General features: G+C 34.2%; 1 protein-coding gene and 1 long non-coding RNA gene across 2 annotated transcripts; one reads left to right on the top strand and one right to left on the bottom strand.

Annotated features, from left to right (window-relative positions):
* Window positions 1-328: 328 nt before the first annotated feature.
* Window positions 329-4,814, bottom strand: LOC128206282 (uncharacterized). The gene is made up of 7 exons (XR_008256433.1): window positions 4,624-4,814; window positions 4,221-4,291; window positions 3,741-3,829; window positions 3,229-3,304; window positions 2,065-2,141; window positions 1,718-1,832; window positions 329-429 (listed from the first exon to the last, which is right to left on the bottom strand). It is a non-coding gene; the product is annotated as an uncharacterized LOC128206282 (long non-coding RNA).
* Window positions 4,815-9,771: 4,957 nt separating this feature from the next.
* On the top strand, window positions 9,772-14,116 carry LOC128206845 (uncharacterized). The gene is made up of 4 exons (XM_052909541.1): window positions 9,772-9,859; window positions 11,255-11,325; window positions 11,495-11,646; window positions 12,623-14,116. Exons 1-4 carry the CDS (start codon window positions 9,790-9,792, stop codon window positions 12,675-12,677), a joined length of 348 nt encoding a protein of 115 aa, XP_052765501.1. The 5' UTR covers window positions 9,772-9,789; the 3' UTR covers window positions 12,678-14,116.
* Window positions 14,117-15,096: the final 980 nt, after the last annotated feature.

A 15,096-nucleotide genomic window follows, 5' to 3' on the forward strand; every position in this document is an offset into this window, starting at 1 on the left:
ATCGACAGACCAAAATGTAACCAATTTTATGAAAAAAATGTGTTATCTTTCGTGAACAATACTTTGGATGGCCAAAAAAAATAACAACAGTACTCACAATAGCAAACAAGACCCGCGTTACTGGGGTAAGCAAGACAGCACAAACATTAAAAGCAAACAGATAAATCAGTATTTCTCCATTTAAATTTCATTTTCGAAATGATTTACTGTATGATAAATTTTCAATGTTCATGTAAAACACGAAATACAAGTGTTGGAGAATTACTGATAAACAAAAAGCAACGGTACAAAGCACATATAATACAAACAATATTTTAAAACGAACAAGTGTGGATAGGTATCTTTTTTCAAATAAACAATGACATTTCAAATGGATCGACGAATTCTGTCTGCTGTCTTCTGTCGGATCCCCTGTGTATGGCATCTCATCTGAAAAAATGAAATGAAACGTGTAAAAGACGAAACATTCATACATACAATAGCACATTAATGTTTACTCTGGTAAATTTTGGTTTCATTTATAACATTGGACTTGCAGTGAGTTGTAAATGCTTAGTCTTAAAACATATTAACCTTTATCTCAGTTTTGATTTACAAATGACAGAGCAGTACACTAACAACGTGCTTAAAATTATGATTTTTTTGACAACTTTTCAATTTTTTCAAAATTTTTGACTTTGGATTTTCACCATAGCGCATTCGCGTTTTAGCTATATACCTACCAAAGCGCATTTGCGTTTAAGCGATGTAGTTTTTTCACGCTGAGTACCCCCCTTATGAAACTTTTTTTTACATTGAATTTAGAACGATTTAGTTGACTCACAAAATTAGGCACACAAAGTGACGATGTACAAGTATTTTGGGGTGACGAGCTTTTTGGTTCGCTCGCCCGACCAAACAAAAACACTTTTAGTATATATATAAGTCTTTTTGTTTGGCCGGGCGAGGTAACCAAAAAGCTCGTCACCCTAAATTATTTGTACATCGTCACCTGGTTTGCTTAAATTTGTGAGTCGATTTGTCATAAAGAGAGTAAAATGTATGATAAGATGCTTAGCATCTTCAAATAATTTGACATTCATCTTTTGGTTTGACAAATAAAATGAGTAAAATTTATGATAAATTGTTTAGCATCTGTAAATAATTTGACATTCATCTTTTGGTTTAACAAATAATAGAGTGAAATGTATGACAAATGCTAAATATCATGAATCGATTCAAGACATGACATTTAGCATTTGGTTTGACAAATAATAAAGTGAAATGTATGATAAACTGCTTAGCATCTGTAAATAATTTGACGTTCATCTTTTGGTTTGACAAATAATAGAGTGAAATGTTTGATAAATGCTCAGTATCATGAATCGCTTTGATATTCATCAATTTGTTTTACTAATGAACAAATAATGTCATATGGTTTGACAAAAAAGTAGATTGAAATACCATTCATTTGTGATGTTTTACACTTGTGAAATGCAGATCGAATGCATTATTTTTGTGCATATTTAATATGTAACGCATACTTAATATCATTACAAAACTTGAAACCTACAGCAATTTATGATCTGTACAATGGAGAGACTTAACCGCAAAATTAAAAGAATTGCCATTCTTGAGGCTAGACTTGCTGTACTCAAAACAGAGTTACAGTCAGAACTGGAGCAGCTGAACAATTCCAATGACATGACAATGAACTATGGTTCAAAAACATTATCACCTGTACAAACTGAGGTTGAAGACTGGGGTGACTGCGTAAGGACTTCAGAAATCATCAGCGAGGAGGACTGGGAATCTGAAGCAAACAGGCAGCCCTTCACTCTTGGTGGGACATTCTGCAAAACGAGAAAATCTACAAACTGGGAAAACAGATGCCCTGTTTGTTTCTCAAAAAACTGTGGACATAAAGTGAACAGATGTTTGTTCAGAGAAGCCGCAACTCAGTGATTTATATTCTACATTATTGTTGTATGTACCATATAACACTCGATGAACAAGTTCAAAAACTTTTTATCATATACAACTGGATAAACAAGTTAAAAAATAAATAAGCACTTTGTATTTTACCTCGTGTTGTTTTACTTCAATGTCCCGAAACCATTTAAACGAACAACTTCCACTGAGGTCAGACCAGCCATACAGAGCTGAAAAAACAAAACATTTCTGTTGAAAAATGAAAACATCAATGAGTGAGTAAAATAAGAACAATACTTGTTCAATTTGTTTGCCACCAAAAACATGAATCTTAAATGATCTTGTTTTCCCTGCCAGATGATATACAATAAAACTTAACAATATAAGCTTCAACTCACTAATTTTCATTTACTAAATATGAACACTGGCTAATTAACTTCTATTAAGTCTTTGACCACCAAAGAATATTTGCAGTGAGTTGTAAATGCTTAGTCTCAAAACATATAAACCATTCTTTCAGTTTTCATTTACAAATAATAGAGCAGAACACTAACAATGTGCTTAAAATTATGATTTATTTGACAACTTTTCATTTTTTTCAAAATTTTTGACTTTGGATTTTCACCATAGCGCATTCGTTTTTTAGCTATATACTTACCAAAGCGCATTTGCGTTTAAGCGATGTAGTTTTTTCACACTGAGTACCCCCCTTATGAAACTTTTTTTTACATTGAATTTAGAACGATTTAGTTGACTCACAAAATTAGGCACACAAAGTGACGATGTACAAGTATTTTGGGGTGACGAGCTTTTTGGTTCGCTCGCCCGGCCAAACTAAAACACTTTTAGTATATATATAAGTCTTTTTGTTTGGCCGGGCGAGGTAACCAAAAAGCTCGTCACCCTAAATGATTTGTACATTGTCACCTGGTTTGCTTAAATTTGTGAGTCGATTTGTCATAAAAAGAGTAAAATGTATGATAAATGCTTAGCATCTTCAAATAATTTGACATTCATCTTTTGGTTTGACAAATAATATAGTGAAATGTATGACACATGCTAAATATCATGAATGGATTTGACACTTAGCATTTGGTTTGACAACTGAAAGAGTGAAATGTATGACAAATGCTAAAAGTCATGAATCTGAAACATAGCTGTAGTTTTGCTACCATTATGTGAAATAAGTACAAAGAGCAAAATCAAATCATGATGGTTCAGTGTTTCAGTATATATTAAAGTACCAAGATGAGTTAACTTTACTGTTCATTGTAACTTTGAGATTTGTTTCTGATGAAATTTGGTGAAATTACTTACTTGTTATTGACAGAGCAGAACACACTGCATATTGGGTGAGCTTCAGGTTATATAGGCTAGGTTACTCCTCACAACTCTGAAACAAAACATTTTATCAACAAAACTGCACATATTGCTTGTTAGTTTTTTACATTTTTCATTCCATTAAAAGCATGGCTAAGTGCACATTTCATCCACATCAACAATGTTGAAATAATCCTGAAAACAAAATACTTCCTACATACAAACAGAAACAGAAAAACTGTTCACATGCAGAAGGTATTATGTTCCCAACATTTCTTATCATTCACAACAGGAACAAAATTATGCATTTATGGCATTGGTAGATATCAAACACAAACTGAAAATTTATCTAATAGCAGTTCAATGTAATAAATCAAACACAGTGTCTGTTATTAGATAAATTATCAGTTTATAAAAATTATTCCAAGCATATTTCCAAACAGACTAAGCACTGAGATTATGATATGACAGTTCAATTCATGGAATTAATTTTCAGCGATTTTACTTACTTGTAAATGTACTTTCTTGGGTACTGCCTTCAACCATTTTGATCACCAGCTTTCTGACACACAGGACGACTGCATCTGAACTGCCGTCTCTGGTTTAAAAAAAATAATTTTCAACATATTTTTCAAACAAAGAAATAGAAGAAGATATTTATCAATCTTGCATGATTTGTCATTTCTTATTTCTGTCAGTTTGGTCCCTAAACAAAGTTAAAATCATTCAAAATATGACATAAACAAGACAAGAGATATGAATTAACACCGCTTACTATGTTTTTCAACATATCTAGCCGAGAATTAAAGTTTCTAAAATCGGCTTCGAGAATGTTCGAAACATTCTAAAACGAGCTGGGAGCAATTTCTTTTGACATAAGTTTTTACGTAATTCAATGCACACATCGACAAAACATGTTGGTAATATGATACATCATATATTTAGACACAATTTCTCATAAAACTTTTAAACATTCATGTCATACTTACCGCAGGAAAGCTGGAAATACGACCTTCACAATTTATTTTTCAAGATGGCCGACCAGCGCACAGCGAGAACTCTGCAATATGACGTCATACATATCACGTCATATCATTCCATGAATTGCATTATTTATTTATTTTTGAACTTTTACGAAAATAAAGAAAATACACTCATTAAAAATAATTTAAAATTATCTTAATCATGTATTATGTATCGTTTTATGAAATTAAACAATAGGAAAAAAAAAGTTTGTTCATTTTCAGAAAAACGAAATCGAAAGTAGAAATATTTTCTGAAATTGGAAATGTTTAAAACCTCGTAAAATCATTTATATCTCTTGTATATGCATAAACCCGGCTTGATTCAATCGCGAACACATTATAGAAACTATAACTACCAAGGTCGTACCTTCAAACACAGAAAATATCCCAAATTTTACACACAAAGAGTATTGTTTACATGGTTCAACCGTATCCAAGTGAATACGACAGACAACACTTTCCCTTATAATAATCAGCTCAGTATAGCTTGTACCGAAAATCGTAACATTATTCTGTGATTGTTTTACTTTATTTCATGTTTTATTTTGCTTAAGTATCGTACTTTGTAGCATTTTACGATACATTCTGTGTATCTTTGAGGAGTTATGCATAGCGATTTGCACATATATATATGACTATATGACCATTACTCGTTTGATAACTATGAGCAAGCATAGTTGTTCTTGAAGCTTAAGTGATTCCAACTAGATTACTATAGATAAACACAATAAAATACGAACAGTTCATACATTTTATTTTGTTACTAATCATTGTCTGTTCATCACTCAATTTATTGTTAAAACTGTTTTGGCACAAACTGTCTCCCACGCCTGGCGAAGAACTGGCGAAGTGCTTCGTGATTCTCATTTTTCTCACTGTTGTCGCTGGTGCTGAGATCTTCAACACGCTTGTAACAGCACATTTTGTCAACACTCGACAAGTCTTCTTGCAGCAAACACATCAAACAGGGGTACAGTTCAGGGCACTGATGGCTTGGGGCTCTCTGTTCTGCTTTCTGTTCAGCCTCTCCGTTTTTGAAACAAATCAAACACGGATATAGTTTCGGACACGTGTGGATTTCAATTGCCATATTGATGTTTGCATTCAATTGCACACTGTCCATGTTTTTCTGTTTTGCATCAGACCTTCTGAGCAACTTCTTCAAACACGTTTTGATGATTTTCTTGATTCCCATAATTTGTATATATACTAGATCAGTAGGTTTTGACATGTATGACATGAGAAGAAAAGATAAGTTTATATATGAACTATATTCGTTCCACTCATTGCATTATTTTAAGCCATGGACCATGCAATCTACAATGCTAGGTACAGTGCTTGCTACTATGTTACTATGCTTCTAGTTTTCAATCGAGATAAACAAACAATCAAATTGCATTTCAACGCATTTATTCAAAGTTAAAACATCAAAACAATTGTTTGAACCTTTTCATTCGGAAAGCACTTAATGAAGTATCATCATGTTTGAGCGGATTGAAAACTAATGTCAATTCTTGTTTTCGCTCACAAAAATACTTGGTTCAATTTCGTCAATTTTTACTTCCTCGTCTACGGTCTCAATGTCTTCAAAATTATCACTATCATAACAGTAACCGTCACAAACGCAGCAATTTCTCATATAACAAACTGCCCCGTCTGGGTTGTCATCTTGCATGGATTCGATTTCGCTCGATTTTTGTTCTTCAGCATCTCGCAAATAATCTTCTGCCATCTCCATCATTTTTTCATATTCATTGATATCATTCATGGGTTGCTGAGAACAAGATTCGCTTTTTTGCTCGTTTTCACTGGTGTTCTCACAAGGCGTTGTTTGCTGTGTCGATGCTTGACTGGACATAATTGTTTGAGAATGTGTATGACAAGTAACAAATTTTCAGCCCTTATAATAAGAATAAAATAATTCACTAGTAAATCGCATTCCATGATATAAATCGAAAATAAAACTGACATTGAACTCGCTCACAATAGAAATATGACGGACATAAGCAACCTTAATTTACAAATTACCGGCTTCGTAGCGAGACTATGTATGGGTGATAACAAGCACGAGTCTACGTTCAAAGAAATCGTCTCGATACTTGACAATATCGAAAAAACATTTCTGCAAAACAAACTGGAAACGACCGAGTATCGCAAGAAATGTGGCGCACTACAGCAAAAGGTGTTCAGGTTGATCAGAGAGAACGATCGGTATAAGCAAACTCATGTGCACAACTCGAATACGGACGATAGTCAACTATTGCAGGACGAAGTTACACGCTTGACATTGAATCTGTCACAGCTGACTGCGGAAAACAATCAGCTTAAGCAAAATAACACGGCATTGGAAGACGAAGTTTTGCGCTTGAAATCTCAAACAGACAACCTGCAATCCTTAGACGAAGCTGCCTGTATGGAACTATTCAACGAAAACACTCAAGATTTTTCATGAATTACTTTACTTCTGCCACTTACAAGTGAATGTTACGAAGTTCAATAAAAAGCAATTTCAAAGCATTCGTTTTTTATGTTAATATTTTGTTATCCTAAGTCTTAGAAACGCAAATCTCAGTACGTTTTGCTTAAACTGTTCTCTTGCGCTTTGCTTGATTCTGGCCAGATAATCTTTTCCTTCTGAGTTACCCAATCTTTTGTAGTAACGTTTAATGTTTCTTCTATTCATTTTTCGTGCCGGGTGGTTTATCCAACAAGCGGGACAAAAGCCGTTGTATTTATCAAAACAGCTTGGACACGCGGAATGTTCGAATGCACATTGTTTCATAACGAGCAAGCGATAGTCAATGTTACTGTAGCCACCGCACCAATGACAAGCTCTGAAACGTTTTCCGAGTCTCTTATCATACGAAATACATTTTGAGTTTTTTTTACCGTTGTTGTGAGCCATACTTTATTTAAAAGGTTCAAAAATATTTCACTAATATAGTGTCAAGTCAATTTCATTCAGTTTATGTAATTCAAATGTTTTGACAACAGTAACATGGCAAGTCTTAGCCGTTGGTGACACAATAAACTATTGTCTATATTTGCTGCGTTTACCACATTTACGAAAACACAAGACAAAGAATATTTCATTTTTTCATGTTTATTTTACAATTGAATCGTTATCTACAAAAACTTGAAACATCATAACACACTAAATGTCTCCAAAGTCCTGATACTCAGAGTCCCCAGGTTCATTGTTCATAAGTATGGTTTTATCGTTTCCCACATATAGCCTATGTGCTTCAACAGAAAATCGTTTAGAATCTCAGGTTCAGCATAATCGTTTGAACTGTGTCTCAGTGCTGTCCTCGCTTCTTCCGTCTCACAATACTTGATCTCTCTGTACATTTCAACGCACCTCCTGATCTGGTCTGCCTCATATTTTGACTCCTGAATATTGTATATTTGTTCAAGTATTTTCGCAACTTTATCATGATCCAAAGGGGAAGCCGGCGAAGAATTTTCAAGATCATCGCTAAAATTCCCATCCTCGATATCGTCATCATCTGAAAGGACAACAGCTGTAGCTTCATCTTTTCCTTCCCATGCCTTGAACCTCTTCCTTATCGGGCTAGCAGGTGGAGTAAGAACGTCTGCTTTTACTTTTACTGCGCTGAATTCTTTCTCATCCATGCTCACATCCATACAAGACTCTGCCGCATCTCGCAAATAGTCTTCTGCCATTGCTTGTAGTTTTTCGTCTTCAGTTGAGTAGTGCTGAGGAGATGATTTGCTTGACATGTTGTAGATTGTAGATTGTTTGTAACCAGTGCACAATTTGGAGACCTTATAATAGCAAAAAAATAATTCATCGATATTACTTTCATATTGGTTTTATGTTCATTTATTTCAAATAGAAGCACATTGTAGCTTTTTGCATAAATATCAAACAAGATCCATACAGTCATTGTCCTTGTCAAACATACCAACTCTCATCGATTCGGTTTGCTGGGGGGAGGTATTGCTGTATTCTATTTTCTGTCTTTTTACAATGTTATCCATCTCACCATTTTCCACTTTTCTTTTCATTCCCGCATTGGAACTGGAATCGTTTAAATCCATCTGCGGTTTGAACATTTCATAATAATTCATGAACATTTCCTTATCCAACATATCAACACTCATCGATTCGGTTTGTTGCGGTAAGGTATTGCTGTTGTCTGATTTCTGTGTTTTTACGGTGTTAGCCAGCTCATCCATCTCACAGTTCATGGCATTGGAATCATTCAAATCCATCTTCTGTCTGTACAATTTACAGTCGTCGCACTGGCAGTTATCGATACAGTCATAATAATTCAATCTGAAAAGGATACAGTCATAATAATTCAATCTGAAAAGGATACAGTCATAATAATTCAATCTGAAAAACTTACAGTCGTCACACTGGCAGTTGTTTGTCATGATCTCTTTGCAGTTTGGTTTTGCCATGATCTCTTTGCAGTTTGGCTTTGCAGTCTTTTGCAATGTTTTGCAGTCTTTTGCTTTTATACCAATTAGAGCTTTCTTTGCATTACAAAAAGGCGAACATCAACACGTCACTTTTGAACTTTTCCCTTGTGCTTTTCTTAATGGTGGCGAGGTAATCATGCCTCATCTCTCTCAATAACCAGTCGTTAGTTTCTATTTTACCCAATTTCTTGTAGTATCGTTTCCTTTCCTTAATGTGTGCTAACGCAACTGGATGGTTCAACCAACAAGCAGGACAAGAGCCATTGTATTTATCGAAACAGCTTGGACACGCGGAATGTTCGAACACACAGTTTTTCATAACGAGTAGGAGATAGTCAATGTTACTGTAACCACCACACCACTCACAACATCGAAAACGTTTTCCGAATCTCTTATCATACGAATAGTTTGACGTGTTTAACATGTTTGACATGTTTGACATGTTTGGATCTGTATCGGCTGCATCGGCTGTCATATTGTTTGTTTGTGTGTTTGTGTGTTTGTATGTGTGCATGAGTTCTTTGTAGCCACCACAAATAATGGAATACAGAAAACGGGGGTGAAAATAAGGGGGGGGGATTTTCAACAAGGGGGGGGGGGGGGCCTTTTCTATCAGCCTATTTCCCCAAGTCCATTCCATTTCCATTTTCATTTTTCAAACATCAAAACAAAACTTCACAGTTTGCCTTTATTAATTTGGACATCCGATATCATCTGGAAGCCAGTTATAGCACGATCCACTCTAAGATCACAGATAAGTTGAAGGATTTTCCAAAAAGGCTACAAGGATAAAAAAAGGTTTATTGTTTTGGTGAAACAGGTTGGCTTGAGGAAAAGATCAATATTTCAAATATTTCACAGATAACCTTGAGAGTTCGTTTTTTTCAGAAAAAGCACACGTACCTGCCCCCCGCTTGCCTCCTTCTTTATCTTAATGTCATCTACCACATTTTCCATTAGCGTTTAGATTTCACTTACCTGCTTGAGGATAAAATGCAACCAGCCAGATCGGTCTAACCGAAAATATTGCATATAAGGCGACGTGAATGATCTCTTGGCTCATTCATCCGGATTAGTCAAAATGCTTCGTTTTCTTGTATTGGGACTATTCGTGTCGGTTTTTTTATCGTTTCCTTCTGTGAGGGCCGACGGTATGTTTGAGTCTTTCTTCTTTTTTATCAAAAATGAAAAATATTTCTTGATTGTATCATAATTTTAACACCAGCGACGATGCATCAAGATCGTTATCAAATGACTTATTAATAATAATAATACGATTTCAAAGAGAAATGCTATATGTGCATGATGTCTTTTATGTTTGTTGTATATTTGTGACTTATTTATTTTTATGTTAATAATGATATACTCTTTTAATAATAATAATAATAATAATAATAATAATAATAATAATAATAATAATAATAATAAAATAGAAATAAAATAGTAATAATAATAATAATAATAATAATGTTATATAATAATAATAATAATAATAATAATAATAATAATAATAATAATAATAATAATAATAATAATAACTACTACTACTACTACTACTACTACTACTACTACTACTACTACTACTACTACTAATAATAATAATAATAATAATAACAATAATAATAATATGTGTTTAATTGTATATGGCTAAATGATGTTTTGAAAAAACACACGCTTAATCTGCATTGACATTTCTACATATTTCATAACTGTCAATTAATAATTCAATGGAAACTGCAGGGACAAGCCCAGTAGTGAAAAATTCAAAAGTAGCATCTGTTTAGAGGCACACGGCAATTGCTCAAACGAGAAAGCATTGGACTAACGAAACAAATGAATAACTACAACAAATACAAACACAACAACAGACCAATCATTCATTTATTCAACTGAATTGTCAATCAAAAGTAAACCGAATTGCTTTTTCATAGTTGAAAAAGTTTGTAAAGTCCATGTATCAAAATATTTCAAAAGTATGCATACATGAGTTTAATGGAAAAGTAAAAGATGTATAAACAGACGTTTCCTTGTTGCTAAACCATGTTAAAAACCGCATTTGGAACTCTCGTGCACCTATTCCAAACAGCTACAAGCCCGCGTTCGAATCTATCCTATGTTAATTCTACAGTACCAGTGGATGTTCGAAGTTGTATGATAAAAGTTTGACTAGTTTCAAAAACAATTATTCGTTATCTAGGAACTGTACTGTCGACAATATCTCCTTGTTACAAAGCCGCTCGTAGTGCTCTTGGTGAAATGGTTCCGGTGACCTTGGCATGGTGTCTGTGCTATCTTATTGGCTCCGTTTTTATCCCATTATGATAATTCAATGAAACTCCATTATGTTAATCCAATGAAACCAAAGAAAACAACATTCGACAAACAAATATTTTATATTAAGTTATCGGAAATAGAAGTTAAACATAGCAAGCTATTCCCAACGTTGAACGGTGACACGATATGAAATAAGATTATTCTCTCTCGCCGAAATTACAAAGTTGACATTTGTCGGAAAAGGATCAAAGATGTAAATGATTCTATTGCAGATGAACTGACCGAACAAGAGATCCTAGAAGCGGTTGAAAGAGCGCTAGATGGTCAACTCAGAGATACAGAGGTAAGAAAGGAACACGGTTGGCTAATAGTTTGCATCCAGTTTCGATCCGTTTCGATATCGCAAACAATGCGTCAAAAATATTTTCAATTATAATGGTAGGTTAATCGCAACCTGTTGAAAACATTTTTTGTTGTATTGCAACTGGTTCTGTTTCTATATCACTTTTCAGGTCCGGGCTGCTGGTGATAGCGATAGCGAAGAATTCGACTGTGAAGGAAATCCAGAATGCGAGAACTGTTTTGCCAATTGCGAGAGTGAAGAGGGTTGTGCAATGCTCTGTGCGCTGCTCTTCGGTCAGGAGGATGAAGAAAAACGTGGAAGGTCAATAATTATACGTCATTATATTAACTTATGGTTCATAACAACGACGGTTTGAGTCCCATTTCAACAACATACTTAGTGTCTGTTTCAAGCGACCTGCTTGTAAAAAAGTATTATTTAATTCATAAAAGTTTGTTTTTTCATATTAGAGGTTCTATGTTATAATGTATAAGGGCTATTATGACAGGACGCTTTTCTGAAATCCCGTATCACGTCCAGTTCGCGGGGTAAATGCATGTTTATACACCGAACAAGACGTGATACAGGTCGTCAGAAAAGAACTTATGATTCTTTTATTATATGCCTCATTTGAACATTTCCATGTTTAAACACTCCGTATCAAATTTAAGCTATGGAACTGCAATGAGATTTTTCACGACATTTCCTCGGATAATAGTTTCGGAAATGACGTCACAAATCAATCGCATTAATGATTTGGAGCATTGTCTTGAATATAAACACTATTCAGCAACTGAATACATTCAAAATCATTTCTTCCTTAGAAAATGTATTACTGAATGGTAAGTTAATGTTAGTAAAATCTTGAAAAATCATGAATTTGTAAAATGTAGCATTTAACAAATACTACTACGCAGATACGGCTTTGAAAAAACACACGATAGTAGCGTGATGCGTATTCTTAAATACGGCACGCTGTAATTTTTTACTGATGGATATGGGGGTGCGACAGGCGCATAAGTTCTAAAATTGTACGCTTTCGTTGGTACGGATGTTTTAGATATGCCTATAAATAATATACTTTTGTTTTGACAACTTAATTCGTGTTCTTACTTGTTATAACGTATAAAACGTATTTCTAGAGCTATCATCATGACATTTTCCGTTTTGGTTCCTCAAATCTGTTTTAAAAGAATACCCAATAAATTTATCCGTGTAGTAGGAAATGATATTCAGACTCAACAGTAATATTTTAACAACCTTTGTCTTCTCTATCTCTTTCTCTATCACTTTTCAGGGAAAGGAAGCGAGGATGGTGGTGGCGCCCACGTCAATCTTTTTATCCCAGATAAGAACACCAGAGCGGGTCTGAATGGAACAGCATGCTATGAAAAAAATGACTTAAGAGTTTAAATTGCGAAGAAAGTGCTTACAAACAGTGTTTATTAATTGGCTATAATATATGGTGTTAGTTGTAATTACTGTTAAGAGAAACATCAAAACAAAATTTGGAAAATTATATCAGCACGAATTTGTTAAAGATGCGATTGTGCAGATTTTGATAACGGTTAGTTTTCGAACATAACTTTTTAATGGAGTGCATGTTAACAAAATAAGTGCATGTCATGATAGCCTGCAGTTTTTTTTCTCTAACTTAAACTTGGTGATATGTGCATACTTGTAGTTAAAGAATTAACTCGCGATGAGCATGGTTTACTCGTATTAAAGGGAAAGGTATTTGATATCTCGTTTCAAGGTCTCATCAGTTAATTCAGCGCGCCGAATCGTATCACAAAATGAATGTTGGGATTAGTGTCATTCGGATCTCTTCGGCCATTTCTTATCGAAAAGAATATCGGATGTATGCCGGTATATGGCTCAAGACCACAGTTATCTGCCCCCCGTTGACCAAGATCCGGATGTGAATACAGAAAAAAAGAGTGCTTGTGTTCAAGTATCAATATTTTATTAAAATTGAATGAAAAAGAAGCAAAACATGTTCTTTTTGCAGAGAACTTGACTGAATTTGACACTCTATTGCAGAAATTGATAGTTTTCAATGTAAATATTGGAAAAATCATAGCTTGTGGAAGTCTGAAAATTAGTTGTTTGTAGCCGATTGACTCCCTGGCGGAAGGGTTATGTATTTGAACTCCATTTTGACAGTCGGGTCAATGGTCAACATGGTGTTTTCTTGTGATTATATTTTGTGTCTTGAATTGTTCTAGAGATGCCATGTCCTTGTTTTTCAATTGGGGTGTGTATAAAAACAAAAGCCAGGTTAGTGTCTATATGAAACATATAGTAAAAATAACTGTGGTCTCACGCCATATCAGTAGAAGCACCTCGTAAAATTATGTATAATATTATTACTGAAATGCCGTATTTAAACGTGTATGTGTATATCTAAAATTAAACTGATTGTCAGTGGAGTGTATTATTGCATGCATAATTAATATTCCCAAGAATTAAATTATTAAGTTTAACTGCTAAATTGAAATTACTACGCCATCTTATTGCAGCGTAGTTAAAGTGTAAAGATTTCTGACATTGTAAATCGTTCATATAGGTTGTTTTCGATAGAAAATGGCCGAGGAGTTCCGAATGGTTAAATGTAACCTCCTGTATTATTTTTAAGCCGGTTACAGCGATATGTTAACGCGCCAATTTTTGCTTCAAAAGTGACAATATTAAAGTAAAGTTCAAACATAAAATAAAATGTTCCATGAGTTATTAGTGCGGTTCTTAGACATTCAGAGAAAATGTGTTGTATTTGTCTGTCTTTGTGAAAATGTTGGTGAATTAATTCAGGTTTACAATACAAGAGTATAAGTGAGTTACAGATTTGTGTCCTAGACTAGAAAAAAATGTTGTTTTTTAATGAATGGATTTAGTTTTTGAATTGGCATGACATCGAAACTACGTGGTTTCATTGGTTACAATGAGTTCAAATGTATTAATTTTGATCTACTATAAGTAAAGTTATTACATTGCTAAATTCAGACTGAATGTTTTCCAGTCACAAAGTTATCGTGATGTTACATAGATTTGCTCATTTAGTCTGCATCGTGTACAGGGCGGTGTCAAAATGCTTCAATAACTTATGTCTGCATCGTGTACAGGGCGGTGTCAAAATGCTTCAATAACTTATGTGACGTAAAGGACAGAAAAAATACATTTTTCAGTAACGTGAAGGAATGTTTCCTTACAATCGATTAAAACACAAGGATTTGCCCAGCTACGCATATATTTAAGCGACAACAGTTTCATTTAGTACTAAGCACAAACACATTCAACCTATAAAATATACTCTACCATTAACACTTACACGACTTTTTAATATAAATCAAATGTGTTTTACGATATTGTCATAGATAAACTCAATTAAGGGCGCTTAAATTAACAGAAGCCGGAAGCAATCCCGGATGTATTCAAACCATAATGTATTTTGATGTGGAGTATTTACTTAGCATCTATTAAAACCGCAATTATTTGCACTTCATTTAACCTTAACTCATAAATCAAAATCACTTAAGCTTGGGCCGTATTCAATAAGCAACTTAGATTGATCTTAAATTTAAGATTAGAAACTTAGTGTTTTGATTGGCCTATATATTAAGCTGACCAATAGGCTGAATGGAATCACTGAGGTATGTCTAAGGATAAGGATAAGATCAATATTGAATACCGGTCAAGGTGGAATGCGACCCTGGGCGAATTTTCGAGTTTATGTCTGAAAATTGGTATACAAATAAAACAGCATATGCCCAA

The sequence above is a fragment of the Mya arenaria genome, chromosome 10 (genome assembly GCF_026914265.1).
Source record: "Mya arenaria isolate MELC-2E11 chromosome 10, ASM2691426v1".
Taxonomy (NCBI): Eukaryota; Metazoa; Mollusca; class Bivalvia; order Myida; family Myidae; genus Mya; species Mya arenaria.